We start from the raw sequence: 17456 nt of genomic DNA, 5'->3' as shown, positions 1-17456 counted from the left end.
CTGACTAAAAGTAGATGTCTGATTTAAAATGAGTTGACTCACTTTATGGATAATATTGACTGTTTTGACTAGATTCCCATTGACCATGACTTCAGGCCTAACAGCTGCCTCTACACACTCTAAAACAGGAGAGAAATTCAATGAGTTTAACTGAAGGCTAGGGATATTCCAGGACATCATCAAGTAAACTAATAGCTAATATAGACTGTCTTCCAGTTCTCATTTTAGAGGAAATATCAATGATTCTACAGAGACATCACCACAGCAGAAATTATACTGAGATAAAATAGATAGTCAATAAATAGGCATTAATTAAAAATCAGGTGAAAAATAGGGGTAGAAAGGAATGATTTATTTTTTAAATCCTCCATAAGTATAAAATTGTATTTTTATGTTGTTTTACACTGTGCATATGCATACCAACCATATACACACCATTCATGAATATTCACTAAGAACCAATAAAGTATTTTTATGTAATCAAAGTCCTGGCACATTAGGAAGATCACATGTTTGATATTTTTCAGATTATATCATAGGCTTTAAACTATCGCTTATAAAAAGATTCCTATCTTGAAATTTCAAAGCTATTCAAATATAAATTTTCTTAACTACAGGGAAAAAGACTTATAAGTGACAACTTTTTTTTTATAGAACCATATTCTTGTGACCAGCCTGCAAGCGATGCTTTTAGTATATGCACTGAATATGGCATGGTTTTTGGATCATAGAACCTCTTCTAAAACAAAATTAAAGAACCACATAATTTTTCTTACAGAGCATGTTATAATTTAATCTAAGGGTTGAAATCTGATAAATATTTTTCCTTTCCCATTTGGCAAATCTCGTTTCCCCTTCTCCATAATTCTAATAAAATACAAGACAGCATGTTGATTTGTTAACATACCACTGAGAAAAGGAAGAAGGTCTATATTCTAACTGTTTTATCACAGAGAGAGAGAAAGGCATTATCAAACTCATGATGAAATGCTGTACTTAAGACAAAATACAAGAAACATTTTCAATTTACCAAAAGTTAAAAATAAGAAGGATTTTTTTTTCTTAAATATAAGGATTACAATTATCCACTCACTTGTATTTGTCCTGTTACCTATACCTGTGGAAGTTGCTACAAAACTGTGAATGATTACACTAGAAGAAGAAAAAAACCATCTATTCCATTTAAGTATGTGTCATGTTTATTAATTTTTAGTGGCACAAAAAGTTTTCTTATAAAATGCATAGAATTCGATCAGTCATGAAGAGATGACTTTTTTCCCAAGCACTATGTGTAAAATGTGCATACTTTTTAACAAAACACTAATGTATATTAGCTTTTCATTTTCATATACAATTATTCTTGTAATGCATACCTACATTTACAGCCCTGCACAACAGAGTGTAGCAACATCACCTTCACATACAGTTTTGCTAAAGCTGAAGTTAAGCAGACTGTCTGAAAATGGAAATTAGCACCAGTTAGAAGACAACTATCATCTAGCTCCAAATAGGTGCCAAATGCAATCACGTACACTAGCTACAAGTATGCATTAACTCTCAGCAGATAGTAAACTCACAAAGGAAAACAACAATTTAAAGTCCTGAAAATAGGGCCACTCCAAAACATCTGCCACTTCCTACAACTTCCAATCTGATCTTAGGACAACAGGAAAGAAAATCTACTTCAAAGCAATCCTGATCAATCACCCTCTTTCGCCTTTCATGTTTTCAGGAGAAAAGCCTGCACTCCTTGAAAACACATCCATTCTTTTTTGACTATTAAGAACTAGATTCAAAAAGATATTCAGACCTAAGGGTTCTTCATTGTAACTTGCAGTTCTCAAATGAAAACTCAGCTGCCATCTTTCAGTGCTGAAATGTGTAGTTGCCTCATCTTTGGCACTAGAGCTCTCTGACAATAAGGGTTCAAGCAGGTCTGCAGTGGTAAATTACTGCCATTTACTGGTCTTTGCTCCTCTTCTCTGATGGACAGGTTGAATGTGATCCCTGGAGGTCTGCTAGTTCAATTTCTCATTCAAAGCATCTTCAACTAAAGCATCTTGCTCAGTTAGGTTTTGAATTTCTTTGAGGACTGAGATTCCACAATATTGACTGAAAGTCCATTCCAGCATTTGATTATATTAGCAGTGAAAATGTGTTTCCTTACAGGCAGAATTTCCTGTATTGCAGCCTGTATCCATTAGCTCTTCCCCTGTCACCATACATCTCCAAGAAGAGTTTGGATCTCTTTCCTATATTCACCCCGTCACACTCACATACTTCAGCCTGTGCAATCTTAGTGGCACTGCTCCATTCAAAACCATGCATCAGTCTCTTGTGCTGAGCACCAAAAACAGTACTCCAGAAGCAGTCTCACAAGAACCAGAGGGAGGGAAAAATTATTTCCCTGCAGGTTACAGTGTGCTAAAACTATGTGGGATGAAGCTGACCTCGTTTGCCCCAACTGCCAACTTGTGCTCATTGTGTCCACCAGTACTATAGAACCCTTTCTACAAAGCTGCTCTTCAGTCAGTTCATCTCCAGCATGTGCAAGACTTCTCACCTGTCTTTGCTGAGCTTGGTGAGACTCTGGAAATGCGTTCCTCCAGCCTGTCTTGGTCCCTCTGATCAACAGCCTTGCCCTCTGGCATAGGAACTCCTTTCCTAAAGGCTGGTATTACCCATGAATCTGCTGATGGTGCAAGCTCTCCCATTAGATCTGATCATTAGCAGTGAAGACATCAAACTGCATTTACTCCAGAATCTGTCCCTGAGGAGGACTGCCACTAGCAACCAGCTGTGGGATGGACTTTGTACTGCCAATCACAACATGTCTGGCCTGGAATTTCAACCAATTTTCCATCCACCTTATAATCTGCTTTTCCAGTCCATATCTCAGTACTTTGACTGGTAGGATACTATCAATGACCTTGGGAAAAGCTCTGCTAAAGGTACAACATCCACTACTCTTCCTGCATCCACACAATCAGTCCACCTCACAACGATCAATCAGTCAGGTTCATCTGGGGCAATCTGCCCATGGTAAATTCATGCTGTCTATTTTTAATCACCTTCTTGCCATTCATGAGCTCAGAAATGGTTTCCAGGAGGAAAAATGTTTCAGAAGACTGAGGTTAGAGTTCTTAGCTTGTAGCTCCCTGGATCCTCTTTCTCAGCCTTCTTGAAGATGGGTATGACATTTGCCTCTTCTGTCCATCACGGACCTCTCCAGTCACCACAGCAAAGTTGATGGGCAGCACACTCACACTGCCATTGGCTAGATTTCGTATTTGCAGTCTGAAATGTTCTGTTCATCCATACTGGCCTTGCACCACCTTTGCTTACCTTTCTTGACTTAGAAGGGAGCAGTTCTGTGTTTTGAGAAGGTTGTTCTTGAAGGTCAACTAGCTGTGCCAGGGCAACTGACTGCCTCTCATGTGATCCTGTCCAGCAGATTCCCAAACAAGTTGAAATTGGTCCTTTGGAAGCCAAAACTGGCAATTTTATTGTTTTTCTTGTTTATCTCAGGATTTTAAACTATACAAACTCAGAGCTGTAGCCAAAGCTCCCTTCTACACCCTCAGACAGATTGTTCATGAGTAATAAATCCAGCCAGGGCATCTCCTCTAGTTACCTCACCAATCACCTATGTCAGGAAATTGTCATTGAATTTTCTGTACTTAATCCATGCTTCAAGTGCCAACATGTTTGGAACCTGGTGTTCCATAGAACGAGGAGTTGCACTTTCACTGTTTTGACAGCAGAGATCTCACTTCACCTTCAAAAACTGAATATCCTTATCACCTGCCACAGAGAATCTTGGGTAGAAGGCTCCTTTAGCACAGCTGTAGAGCTGAGGAATACTGTGGCTCTGATGCAAAGGGCTAGTAACATATCCCCAGGATACAAGTCATAAGGAGGTTAGAAACGTGGTGCCAAGGCCTCTTGTGACAGGTGCTATCTTCATCACCTCTACTGAGGCTAGGAGTGGACAAGGAGACTAAGGGGACATTCTCAGGGTGTTGGTGCTAGCTCGCAGAGCAGCACTACTCATGTTGAGTCCTATCCACTCAGCAGTGTCCAAGGAACACACAGCACACTAAGACTCACCAGTGCCAAAGCTGGCATGTTTGCAGTCGCTTCATGTAAGCTTTTACCAGGTGCAACAGTACTGGATATGAATCCCTGTTGCCATATTTCACTTGCCAATGATCTTCCTTTATGATTTCATGTACCCAAGAAGTCTTGACATAGTGAAGATTAGATCTGCTTCCTTGAGGGAAGATTCCTGAGGAGAATGGCCGCATATTGATTCAGCAATGAAGAGTTTTGTCAGTTCACAACTCCTGCTATTTAATATGGCCATATAATTCTGAATTTAATGATGTCTTCATAACTCTACAAGTCTGTAATTCTGCTGCTCAAACTCCTGAACTCTTCTTGTTCTAAAATAATGATGAATTGAACATATATCTGAAATACGTGACCTTCTGAGCAGTTAAGGCTCCTGGTGTGCACAGGAGATGACAAGATCATTAAGCCATGCTGAATGAAAAGCTGACTTTGGAGAAAACTTGTGAAGTCACATCCACATCTTGAATGTCTATTAAACAGAAAACAACTCTCTCCCTTTCTGATACTCACTCACCTCAGCACTGTCCCCAAGAGAAACTTGTGTGGGGTGCTACTTGAATCATATCCTACACAAAAAAGGAGAAAAGTCTCTGAGCTCGAGTAATGAGAACTTGTCAGTCCTGAAGGTAACAGAGTCTCCACTAGGAAGCATTTACACTCTTAAACCAAGCACTTGCAGTTACCTCCATGCACAACTTTATACATTAAAAATCCCATAATGAAGTTGGAGATTTCACAAATATGCAGTTAAGGTATGTTTTTAGATTACAGGGAAGTTCTCTTGAAATAGGAAAACACTCTGTGTGAAAACTAAGTTTGGTGTCAGTTGAAGAGTCACGTTTACTATCTCCATTTTTAAAAATTAGCTGTTCCTGATTTTTTCCTACCATTTAAAACAAGTAAAACTTTGATTAGCTATTTAGAAAAAAGATAAAAAGGATTTGAAGGATTTTAAATGAAATGAAAAACTTTAATGGATGTTAACTGTATGTGAAACATCAATGGCTACAGTTAAAAAAAAATGTGATGCTGCCCTCCCAATTCAGTCTTGGCTGCTCTGAAGCACCTGGCTCCTTTTATTTTAAATGAAATGTGGAGCTAGGGCCTGGTTTAGAAGAAGACTGAAGTAAACCGAGAGAAAAATTCTATTGTAACAGCAAGTGCTTTATAACTTTATAAAGTGTTTCTCAGTTGCATGTGAAGCACAACAGCTGGGCTAGCTTGTATCCCCAATCGCCTGTTCTATTTATGTTACATATTAATTTCTGCACCTTTAGGACTGGTTCTGAGAGGGAAGGGGGGAAAAGAAGAAGCCGCAGTTTATGTTCAGAAGCAGCACTCACTCCCCTGCGTGCTACTCTGGACTGTGCTGTCTGCAGCACAGACAGACAGCAAGACAGAGCTCTCCTTTTAGTTATTTAGCTAGCTGAGGCAGAGAAGTTCCCCAGACTGGTTTTTTTTTCCTTTTTTCTTGGATCTGTTCAAACCTGCTCTGGACAGAAAACCCAGAAAAATGCTGGGAGCCCACACCTGTGGCCCACCAGGGGCTGGGCCTCGGCACTTTCCAGTGCTGGAGGGACTGGTAAGAGACCAAGTGAGCCAAGCTACACCCCACCAAAAGGATTTTACTGGATTTGCCATCTTTTCGAAAGGCGAAAAATTTTACTGTTTAATATTATTCAATTTCTGTTAAATAAACAGTTTTTTCCACTTTTCTCCAAGGAAATCTTTTTCCCGAACCAACTGGGGGAGGGGCCACTTGAATTTGCTTTCTGGAAGGACCACATTTGGAGGTTTTCTCCCAAATTTGCCCTAAACCAGGACAAACATCCAGCAGGCTCTCTTTGTGCTCAACTTCCCTCCATCTCCAAGGTCTGCAGATTCCAAATTTTAGGTCTTTGGATGAAATGCAAAGTCTGGGGGCAAACAGACTGAAAGCTGGCAACAGAAGGAAAATAAAACAGCCAAAAAGCCCTTCTAACTCATTTTTGTATCATCTGTGTCCATCCCACACGGACATGCTGCATATAAAGTGAAAGTTAGTTTTCTATTTCTGTTTCCCTAAAAACACCACAAGATAACAGTTGTACCCCACCTCCCCTGAAAAAGAAATAAGAGCACAGTTAACAATTCGGCCAGGTGCACTCCTTTCAAAATGCCTGTGACAACTGGGCTAACCAAACTAGAGGAAATATTTATCAAAAGAGCCACCAATTTATCATCCTTTTAAAGAGCAACAAGGAAGTGCTAGCAGCACCTAACTGCCTTCACATTTCTTCTACTCCCTCACCAGCGATAACAAGGGGGACAATGTTCTGTCCTGCTGTTGCTATCTGAATAGTGTGGATGCTGGAGCCTTTGAAGGAGGACTACAGGAAGGAGGAGTCCTATCTTTCTCTGATTCTTAGTTCTACATTCTCTTGCACTGATGCTGCCCTTCACACAGTGGTAGCAAGTTCATTTAAAAGACAATTTTTTGTCCTGCAAATTTTTAGCTGAATTAATGTTTATCAATGTTGCAAACAGTGTGGGAAATGCTAATGCCAAGAAGAAGGAAGAAAGAAGAGGACAAAGATGTATGATGTGTTTCCTTTTGGAGGCAGCACCTAGTTTAAGCTATTAAGAAATTGCTGAACAACTTGTTGTTACCTAACTACTAGGAGTGGTTCCAGAACTTGGAATCACTCAGTTTTGAGTATTTAGTGCATAACTGTAGAAAGCCACACTGCTAGAGGACAAAGCTATCACTAACATTCAGAAGCTAGCTACTCAGACTACAAATGCTACAAATTCATGAGCTACTAGTTTGGCATTTCAACTACTGCATAGGTTGGCGACATCATTATCTAAATTATTAACCTGCAGGTTTTCAGCATCTGGGATTTATCCAAAATCTCAGTTGTTCCTGTAAGGAAACAGCACCATGAGAGACCCATGTTGTCAAGAGATGTGGATACTGCGCACACATATTTTCATGTCTCAAAGGTGATCCCATGAAACAACTGCCTCCTTACTTACACTGCATTCTATATTTTGAGGAGATGTGAGCTTTTATATCAAAACTTGTCCAATAAAAGAGTTAGGAGTTGTCTGTTAAGATTTTTTCCCAGAGGTTTTGAGGGGGTCTGAAAGAACATGGAGTATTTGTCCCCAAATAATTTCATGTATGCAGTCTTAAGTTAATACATAATCTGGCACACAATTCAAGAGTTACTTCCTGTAGTAGCCAGTTTGTGGTAATGACATGTCATTTCTGTAGATTGTGTAAACTGCTGGGTCTGTTTTCATACTTCAATAAAATCTGTTTGCAGAGCTTGTACTTATCCTTTCATTACAATTAGGCAGAAGTTCAAACAACAAAACTTTATTGTTCATGTCTGTAAGTTAAATAACAACTGCAAAATATAAAATGCTTTTAAACCAATATAACAATGTGCAAAACACTGCTAAATTCTACTGAAATTACAGTGTACTTTCAGAAGTGACTGATGTGCAAAGGAGTAACACAAATGCTGTCTGCTTACAATTCTCCCATCTCCTCTCCAAACACCTTTATTTCTCGTCTAAGTGGTTCATCATGGAGCATATGAGAAAGAGTTTAGTATGACTAAACTTTGGGATCATACACTACAAATATACATTCAAACTGCACTTTGTATCTTAGACCAAAAAATGTTAATAATCTATTTCTCTCTTCCACCTTTACAAAAATGCTGAAAACTCACTTTTTAGAAATCAAGATACAAAGTACTTTAAAGCAGTAAACCCATACTAAAAGTAAATTGGCAACACTGCAAATTCAACAGGTGAGTTTCTTTGCAAGTATCTTTACTTACCATCTTTGAGTAGTGACTTGGCTACAGTTTTGTCCATTTAATTTTGACATGAATGAAGGATGATAAAGCAACATGTTTAATCACTACTTAAATCCTGACTATTTTTAAACATCCAAAAGACATTACCCAGAATACCAGTATACCAGTTTTAAGAGATGATCCAACATTTTCAAAGAAATGATGCTCAACTCCTGGACTCCAGATCCAACAGATCTACGCGTATATACAAACCCCTTTTAGGTAGTTGAGTTCAGGTCTTAGAAGTAATGCTGGGAGCTGTGACTTAAAGAGCTCCTGTTCTCTGGCTAATAGGTGGGGCACCAACACAAAGAACAGAGCACAAGTGAGGCTGGTACAGTGCTGCATTTGATAGTTTGTGCTCCAAACGTGCCACCCAAGATAGCTGGCCTGCAGTGGCCTCTCCTCCTGACACACCCAGGCTCCTGCACAAGCCTCTTTACTACTTCCTTTCCAAATGCTAAACTTCCTATAACTTTATTTACATTTACAAAGCTGTGGGTGTTAGTATTTACAGCTACTCCATATAAAAGATCAGCAATCTTTACTAAGGCAATAACAACCCAATTAGGTGATCAGTGGCTTTGCTTCAGCCAATTTTAAAATTTGTTCCTAACATCCAGTGCACAATACTCTGGTGTGGCAATGGACAAAACTCCATCAGACAGGACACCCACTTTCAAAACACCTAGAAAGCTGCAGTGTTTCAATGTGCATGACAGCTTTATAAAAGGCTGGTGACTGCACAGCATATGTTTTGTGGTGGAGTTTTGTCATGTACTAAGGCAGAGGAAGATGTACTGAGCTACCTAAAAAGCCATATAAAATCCTGCCTGACAATTTTTCCTTCAAAATTTGCTAACATCACATCCCCTCACTTTCCATGAAAAGATGAAGAACATTGAAGCTGCTTCAATAGTTTGTTTGAGAAGTGCCTGCTTCTCTCCAGCCAGCACCGAACCAGTTGCAGGCATATAAAAATCAGTTCTAATATAGCCAGCATATAAAAGTCTGACCTCTATACTTAGGAACCACAACTGGCCATTAAAAACAGAACAATAAACAAAAAGCAAGTTTTTCTTTCTGCCTCTTCCCCAGAACCAGAAGAGCACCAAAAAGTAGACCTTTGGAGACTCTTCATTACAACAGATGTTCAGTATATCATCCAAATACCCAGTTGAGTATTTAATAGAAAGTTTTTTTTACAGAACAGTATTATTGAATTCAAGCCAGAAACCTCTTTATTCTACTAAGTAACTGTGCTTATGAAGATACATACTGGAATTGGAAACTTCCCTCTCCCAAACTATAGGTTTGGGGTGGTAATATTTATTTGTTTTTTTGTGTTTTGTGTTTGTTTGGGGTTTTCTTAAGGTTTTTTTGTGCTTTCCCCTCCCCTCAAGAGGCATAAGATGACAGACTAGCCCTTGGTGTTCTAATCACAAGACATGTCTCACACATTTTGTGACAATGAGATGTGGAGGAGATAAGGAGAAATAAAGCGAACAGCTGTGTAAAGCACTTCTATCTTTCTCAGACCTAACTGAAGCCCAGTAGTACTAAAGTGGGAACAAAAAAACTCTTCAACATTATAAATGCTAGCCATTCATCAGTCAGTCCTTTCTTAAAACTTAAACAAATAAATAAAAATTAAAAAGACAGTACTTCTGAGTCTAAGCCTTTGCTAGCAATGAAGTCACCAGAACCTCTTAAGCAGAGATTAGCAAACTAAGTAACCTTTTGGGAATTCTCCCATGCCATTCAGCTAGTTAATGAAACTGTTCCATTCTTTGACTGATGGTCCTTGCAGAGTTCTTTTTACCTGAAGCAGCAGCACGGACATTCAGGCTGGGGCTCTGCTGTGTTCCGTGCTCCCTCTTCTGGCACCCAGGCCCCGCCAAAAGCCAGCAGCAGCCTCACAGGGAGGGAGGGATAGGGGATGTTGGGAGGCTACCGCAAATGCATCCTGCTGGGTACACTCCACTGCTATTTCTGTCTTTATCAGGGATTTACAGAGCAGCGAGTTTCTTGTATCGAACTGGTGGCCTCTAACGAAGTGCGTCTCATTTTCTGAGTTCCAAATTCAAGCTGCTGGAAAATAAACGCAGAAATATCAAGGAGAATCTACCGTATGCATACAGCCTTCTCAGCAGTTCAAATGCTCTGAGGAACAGAGCATTCCAGTAACGCTGCACCAGGAAAAGCCCTAATAATGCAGACAGGACCACAGCATGTACCCAAAAGTTCAAGAAAAAGCCTGTCGCTGAATTTAACACAACTCCAAAATTACGGCTATCACTCCTACAGCTGAACAACCCCTACCCTCAAATAACCTGTACATTATATTCAGTGAAACTGTGTTTTGATTAAATGTAAACCAACCCAATTTAGCAGCCATTCTTTCATTGGATCCCTGTATGCCTTAGCTGTCTCAGCAACACAGTGATGATAACGCTACTAATTCAGAATTTTGGGAACTCATTAGTATAAGCATTTAGATACTCTCCTAATGATTACTCCAGAAAAGCCTGCAGGGAAAGTGAAAAAAAAAAAAAACCCTGCATTCAGATACACACTTAACATCATGCAGATATAGAGAAATAACTTTTCTGGTTTTTTAATTCAGTGAGAAGCTTCCCTCTCAAACTGAAGGTTCATGCATCAAAAAAGTGATCATATAATTAAGGATTCTTATGATACACATGCATGATGTCACAGATGGAAAACTTAAGCAATGAGCACTGAATTCTTCCACTTAATTTTCATATATGTTAAGGCTGGCATGCAATTATACATAATTTTATGTTCAGATGCAAACAGAAACTATTAGACTTTTATTTAATGTCAAGAACTCTCTGGCAGATAAAAAAAATGAGTAAATTGAATGTCTATGTGTTTTCTTCTATAAATAAATAAATTTATCCTGAGATTAACTTGGCTGCAGTTAGTTACCCAAATACTAAAAAAAAAATTAAAAAACATCTTTGAAAACTTAATTAGCATATTTTGGCAAAATGAGATGATTCCTTAGAACAAAAATTTAATGATGTGGGGAAATTCACACTATCAAATACATACTATAATTTCTGTGTATTACTGCAAACATGACACAAACATCTGGCTTAAGGATACACAACTCCATTTTCATGACTTCTAAGCACAATTAATTCCAATGGAACACCATGGAGGCTCTGTAATAGCTTGGCAACCTCTCAAAGGAAAAACTGTGACATTATTTAATATTCCTAAAGCAAAGTGAAGAATGAGCCTAGACTTATTAAAATAGAGGTAACAGATGAAACACAATATTCTCAGGGCTTCATTCACAGATAGGCTTACTTCACTTTTATTGTCTTATAAACCTAACCAAACTTGTAGCATTAAAGAAAAAAATAATCTATTTTGACTTTGTAAAGTATCACTTGAGTAACTAACTTTGTGAAGGATGAAACATGACATGAAAGAAGTTTCATTCTAAGAGACCACTCTGTAATTTCAGACCACTCCTGTTTATGCTGGGGAATTTACTACAAGCAGTCTGTAGAGCAGCATGTGACTCAAGCCACTGGGAAATTCATGTTCAACAAACTGGAATAAAATACTTAGAACAATAAAGAAGTCTAATTTTTTGTTTTGTAGTAAAGTGTGAATAGTACTTAATATTCCCAAATCAGCAAAAGATAAAAACAAACTTTAGGGTAAATGCACCTAAGGAGATCTGTATCTAAAGTCACCTGTGACACTGCTTAAAAGCACACAGAGAGTGAATTGTCCCACTCAAAATTATCAGATTTTCCTCACTCCTTTGCTCAAGTCCCTATTTTCTCTCATCTCCCTTTTTTGTTCTTCAGCAGGACTGTTAGAATTTTCCCAGCTTCTCGACTGTTTTCTATTACATGCAAGGGAGTTTCATGGAGGGAAGAGACCTTTCCCCAGCGTGCTGTTTCCCCACTCCGAACACAAGATAGATAAGGACAAGGCTAAGCAGACTGGCTTGCGTAACACGTTTGAACATGGCTACACCCCAAATACCCAGACTGCACTTTTGCCTCTTGGTAAAGGGTTAGGGGACTATGCTCACTCTTCTCTGAATGCTATTAAGTGCACCTTAGCCCAGAACCAGACACTTACCCTGCCCTGTGCATCAACTGCTCTTAAACATAAAGACCCTGAGAGCCTCAGAAGCCCTAAAATCAAGAACTGATAGATGATCTAGGAGCATATACAGGCATGCCATTTCTGCATTTTCCTAAACAATTTTCACTGCTTACAAAGAGAGTTTGCAGCAAGATTCTGAGTAAGACAAGTCTCACATTAAGGTTCGAAATTCAGAAGTAGTAGCAGCTCAGCCTAATAAACATTTTTATATCTGAAGATTAACAGTCATAGATTCCCCTAAGAGCTTTAAATGGTATCCTGTTTCTGCAAGAAACAGGAACTGATACTTGACTACATTTGATAACCCTTTATAGTAAACAACTCCAAAAACTATTTCTCATTAGCTTTTTATTTTTCAGTTATATTAGACACAACTGTAGTTAAAAACTTAAGTCCTATATTTTAAGTGTGATTTTCAAATTAGCTATCACATCAGCATTTGGACAATGCACTAAGTTTGAGGGTATTTGTCTTCCAGTTACTCTAAAAATAAAAATACTTCCCTTTATCTGGGCAACAAAACAGCATTCAATGCAATGAACCTATCTATCAGCAGTCTGTAAGGCCAAATCCAGATTACGCGTATCACCAACAGATACATCGAGAATCATAATTAAACAGCAACGAATTTCTTTCCTTTTAAAGTACATCTGTGGTATTCATGTGTTTTCACTGCTTTAAGTTCTTGGTTTGCTTGGACAATTTTAGTAGATGACTTAGTTCATATGTTATTTGGCAAATAGTTCTTTTGTTTACTATTTAAGTTTTCAGAAGTGTTCTTCTAGCACATATTATACTGAAATGCATAAATTGTCACGTGTATTGTCTGTCCACATATTCACAGTTGCACTAATTACTTCCCTTTTCATTTATGCCCATATAAAAGTTAGGTAAGGCAACTGCTTACTCAGAGAAATTTCAACATAATTTTAGCTGCTGCTGACTGCCATTTGAATTGGTAAAAATACAAAGATGAGACAGTACTACGTGACAAGGAAATATTGCTAGTAAATCTGCAATACTGAGAACTCTCCTACTAGTAGGATTTCACCACTTTTACTTATAACAAACGTCATGAAGTTAATAGGTTTGGTTTTGCTTTAGGTTAATTGGACCTTCCCCATCCAAGTATGACACCATAATTCTTAATTGACAAAAACCTTTTGCCAAATTTAATCTGATCATTTCTGTATTTCTGAGCATGGTTCCTTTTTAACATTCAGAAGAACTCTCTCAGTTTTGCATCTCAATCAAACTTTCACACATTCAACCAGAAACATGAATCACACTAGCTATTTCAGGGAACAGTGCACAGCTATAGTGGCAGGGGAAGTGTGCCATCCACCAGATCACACTGACACAGAGGTCATAATAAAGTAATGTGTGAGATTAAAGGTAAGTTTATTTACTAGAACCAAATACTTTTATTTTTTTTAAGAAAAAACCTGCACCCATTTGCTGTCAGGAAATTAATGACTTCTGTGCTACAGACTGCTAGAACATCAAAACATTTTTTGCCATTGAGGCCCTAATCTGCATTACACTTATGATAACTTAAAGCACCATTTTTTTTTCTGCCTGCAAGAAAATGATATGAATTTGACAATCTTTCTAAACTTACTGCTGAAGTACTGCCAACCCAGAGTGTTCACCTAAGTCAGGACCCACAAAGTAATTAGGATTTCAAAAGTATGGCAATTTTGAAATCAAGTGGGAATGCATTTATGTATTTATTTTTACTTCTCCTTCAGTTACAAAGCAGGAAAAACCCTACGTGCATTTCATACCTCATTGCATAACTGAAAAACCATCAACTTTGAAGTACTTGTAAGTTAAGAGCTTAGATGACCATAAAATTCATTAATTGCAAGAGGTAGACCTTTGTGAAAAACAGCAAGTATTAAAAAATTACAGTAATTACAGATAACATTTTTAAAGTGTTGAATCAATTTACTTGGCTATTTTCAATAGTGTTTATGTAGCCAAAGTTTCCCTCTGTTTTATTTCCTGAGTAGTAATACCATAAAGTTGAAATGAGGAAGGTGCACATCCTGTTGGAAGATTTAGGAGAGCAAGTGTCATAAATTATTTAAATAAATAGCTTAAGAAGGCAGGTCTTTCCAATGTAAAAGTGGTTTTATTTTTTTTGTAAGATTATTTAACCCAAGCCTCCTGAGGTAGTTAAGTTACAGTAACTGTACTGAAAATTGTGAACAAGTGTGCAGAAGTAGCCTGTAATGCTGGACCTCCACTTTCCCACCTTTGCTATGCTGTTTAGCACTTAATTTCATGCATAAGACCTTTCACTTATGATTTAATGGTGTACCACTGAAGACTAGTCCCTTATGGTCTATACTAAGTAGCAGAAGCTTTAAAAGCAACTAGCACACTAAAATGTAATAAAGAATTTTAATGTATTATTCAGTAAGAAGGGGTACAGCTTACTGAGTAAATGCCCCTTGTTGAAGTGTACATTTGCTACAGCAAATCAAGCAAATACTAAAGTCTTTAGCCCAGCATATGCAGTTACTCCAACACTTTAACATTTTTTTGTTAAATATGGTTGAGCTTTGCCTTTCTGACCCTCTCATCTACCAGAAGTTCATCCTGTAATTCTTGTGCTTATCTTTACATTGCACCCCTATTATATGCTAACTGCAGTCTTAAGAGCGAATTTACTGGATTCTCTACTCCATCTAACAGGCTGCATTTTCAAAAACCGTGTATATAGCACATGCACATACACACAAATATTTCTGTTTCTAAGGATTTGCAGTTTACACGTAGTATATAATTTAATACTAGTAGCATATATCTAGTGATACTAGTTACGCTCATCAGAACATAATGTTGCCACAATTCAAGAGCAGCACAAGCAAAAATGGAAATGAGTGAGAATATTTCACCCACCAGAAAGCAAATACATAGTCAGTGGCACATTAACAGCAACTGAGCAACTACAGCAATTGTGGCCTGCTCCCTGTAAAGCAGCAATATTGCAGATAGGTAATAAGTGGAAAATTTAATATTAAAGATTAAAAAATTAAAAAAAAAAAAGAAACTGTAACACAGGATACCACTGCTAGAACAGTATTCACTTAACATAGCTATACTTAAAAAACCCCAATCAACAGAGAGGCAAAAAATCCCTGCAAGCAGCACTGAATACTGACAATTCAGGTATGGACCTATCCTGTCTGTCTGCAAGAATTCTGTAACATTTAGACACTGAAATTCACTGTATACAGTAACACTCACAAACAGTAGAGGTTTTATTTTACATATAAACTCAAATTGCATTCACAAATACTACACAGAGATCAATAAAAGGACCTTTCGCTAAATAGCAAGATTTTTTTTCTTTTCCCTACTTTTGATCTTTGACTCTTTAGTATGCAGATATTTTATAAGTCCTTAATATCGAGGTAATTTTGGTACATTTAAAAATTATAACTTCCACCAGAAATAGGTAATTTCCTTTATTTAATACCATTAAAAAGCATGCATATTAAGACAAATAGATGAGAAAAAAAAAAAATTCTTAATGCACAAGCCCCTTCTCTACCTTTAAAAATGGAGGAGCTCCGTTTACAAACATAAACAAACCCGGTGGTGTCATACTAGAATCAGCTTCACAACCTTATCGTAAGGGATCTCCACCTGCTTCAGCTATAAGCCGAATAACCAAGCTATAAGAACCAAGACATCGTTAATGTAAAATAGTAATTATTACCAAGCTGGCATCGCAAGATCAGAGTCCAATACAGACATTTTGTACCTTGGTGCTGGATAATGTTACTTGAAGCATCAGCCTAATAGCCGGTTTATTCATAAGGCACGCACTAAAATGAAACAAACAGTAATTAAGTGCTGTCAGTGACCTAGTTAGCTACACAAGGAGCTCGATCGTCCTGTCATTCATTACAGGTTCGCCGGAATCCGACAGGAACGGTCCCGTCCGCCCGGGCAGCGCGGGAGCGGGGGCAGCGCCCCCCGTGCGGGCAGCCCCGAGCTCCGGGCCGCCGTCGCCAGCCGCTCCTGCAGCCCCCGAGTCTCCGCAGCCCCCGGGTCCCCGGGAGCTACGCCCCAGCGAGGGCAGCGCCAAGGCCGCCTGCCTTGGCCTTAGCCTTCCCCTCCCCCGCGCCGCAGCTCCGGCAGCTCCGCGCTGGGATAACGCAGCCTCTGACTCGCTCACTGCTCGCGTCGCCCTTCACCTCCCTCTCCTCCCTCCCCCCAACGCGCGCGCTCGAGTCTCCTCTCGGCGGCGGGAGGGCGGTGAAATCCTCCGCTCTCCTCCCTCCGCGCTCCGTAACGCGAACGAGCCGCCGCCTTCTGTTCCTCAGCCTCGGCCAAGTCGGCGTTTGTTGACAGGCTCTGCCGGGCACAAAATGGGGCTGCCGCTTCCATGGGCGCCGCCATTTTGTGAGGAGCCGCCGCGCTTCCTTGCAGCAGCCGCAGCCTCAGTCACAGCGGCCGCGGCAGCTCAGGCGCGCCGGAGCGGCGGCCGGGGTCTGTGTAATGGTTGAATAAAGTGACCCCGTCTAGGGAATCCCCGGCTGACAGTTACGTAAGGGACCGTGCGCAATTGCTGTGCTTAGCATGGAAACCCACCTAGCCCTGCTACGCAACTTGCCTGTCCTCCCCTCTGCCTCCCGCTCCCCTCACACAGCGCCCAGGCGAGCGGTGACTCACCTCTGCCGACCGCCCCTCGCGGAAGGGAGACCCCCTGCTTTTAAGGAATATTTAAGGCATGATTAAAAACCACCGCCCTCCCTTGAAGGGAAGTTTGACTGTGTGTCTAAAAGAGCGCTTTAGCCCCCCAGTCGCTTGTTTTAAACCTCTCTGATTTGTATTATCCTGGCTTTGGCAGTCTTATGCATATTGTAGGTGAAATAGCAGAAGCTCAAGAGTGTCAGAGACAGGAACTGAAGGTCTAATTTTAAGGGGGGGAGGGAAGGGAAGGCTCTTAATGCTATAGTGAATAAGACATTATGCATTTCATACTCTGAAATCCACACACTACCAACTTTCAGTACAGAGTATTAATTTGAAACTCAGTTATATCCCTGTCCTTCCCCCCAAATCATGAACCCAGGGCAAATCTCACCAAGCATTATTCTGTCTCTATATTCAAACTGAAACAGCATGCAAACCAAAAGGAAAAAAAAAAATCTTAAGGAAAAAAATAGTTTTCTTAAGTTAGTACATGGGGTAGAAAGGAATTGCAGATTTCCTTCTTTAAGTGCTCACTGGAGGCCATCATGTGCCATTGATTCCAAAACACAGCTCCTTACTGACTTTATTGAGTTC

General features: G+C 39.5%; 1 protein-coding gene across 13 annotated transcripts in view; it reads right to left on the bottom strand.

The window, feature by feature from the left end:
- The window catches only part of LOC111932137 (uncharacterized), a 73591-nt gene that overhangs the window by 55336 nt on the left and 799 nt on the right, over positions 1–17456 (bottom strand). For 4 of the 13 annotated variants that reach the window (XR_015285581.1, XR_015285582.1, XR_015285585.1 and 1 more), the window contains exons 1-2: positions 16072–16163; positions 15925–15988 (exon numbers count right to left, since the gene is read on the bottom strand). Coding sequence is in view for 3 of the 13 variants with exons in the window: in XM_086884638.1 (XP_086740764.1) it covers positions 9990–10079; positions 15925–15988 (154 nt within the window). In the remaining 10 variants the exon portion in view is untranslated. Of the gene's footprint in view, positions 1–7482; positions 10080–15879; positions 15996–16071; positions 16164–16838; positions 17061–17456 lie in introns of those variants that run through there. The other 9 variants (XR_015285584.1, XR_015285583.1, XR_015285586.1 and 6 more) reach the window with 8 other exon arrangements.

The sequence above is a fragment of the Cyanistes caeruleus genome, chromosome 4 (genome assembly GCF_971803275.1).
Source record: "Cyanistes caeruleus chromosome 4, bCyaCae1.hap1.1, whole genome shotgun sequence".
Taxonomy (NCBI): Eukaryota; Metazoa; Chordata; class Aves; order Passeriformes; family Paridae; genus Cyanistes; species Cyanistes caeruleus.
Note: the sequence above shows the minus strand (reverse complement) of the source record. Positions and strands in the feature narration are given on the sequence as shown.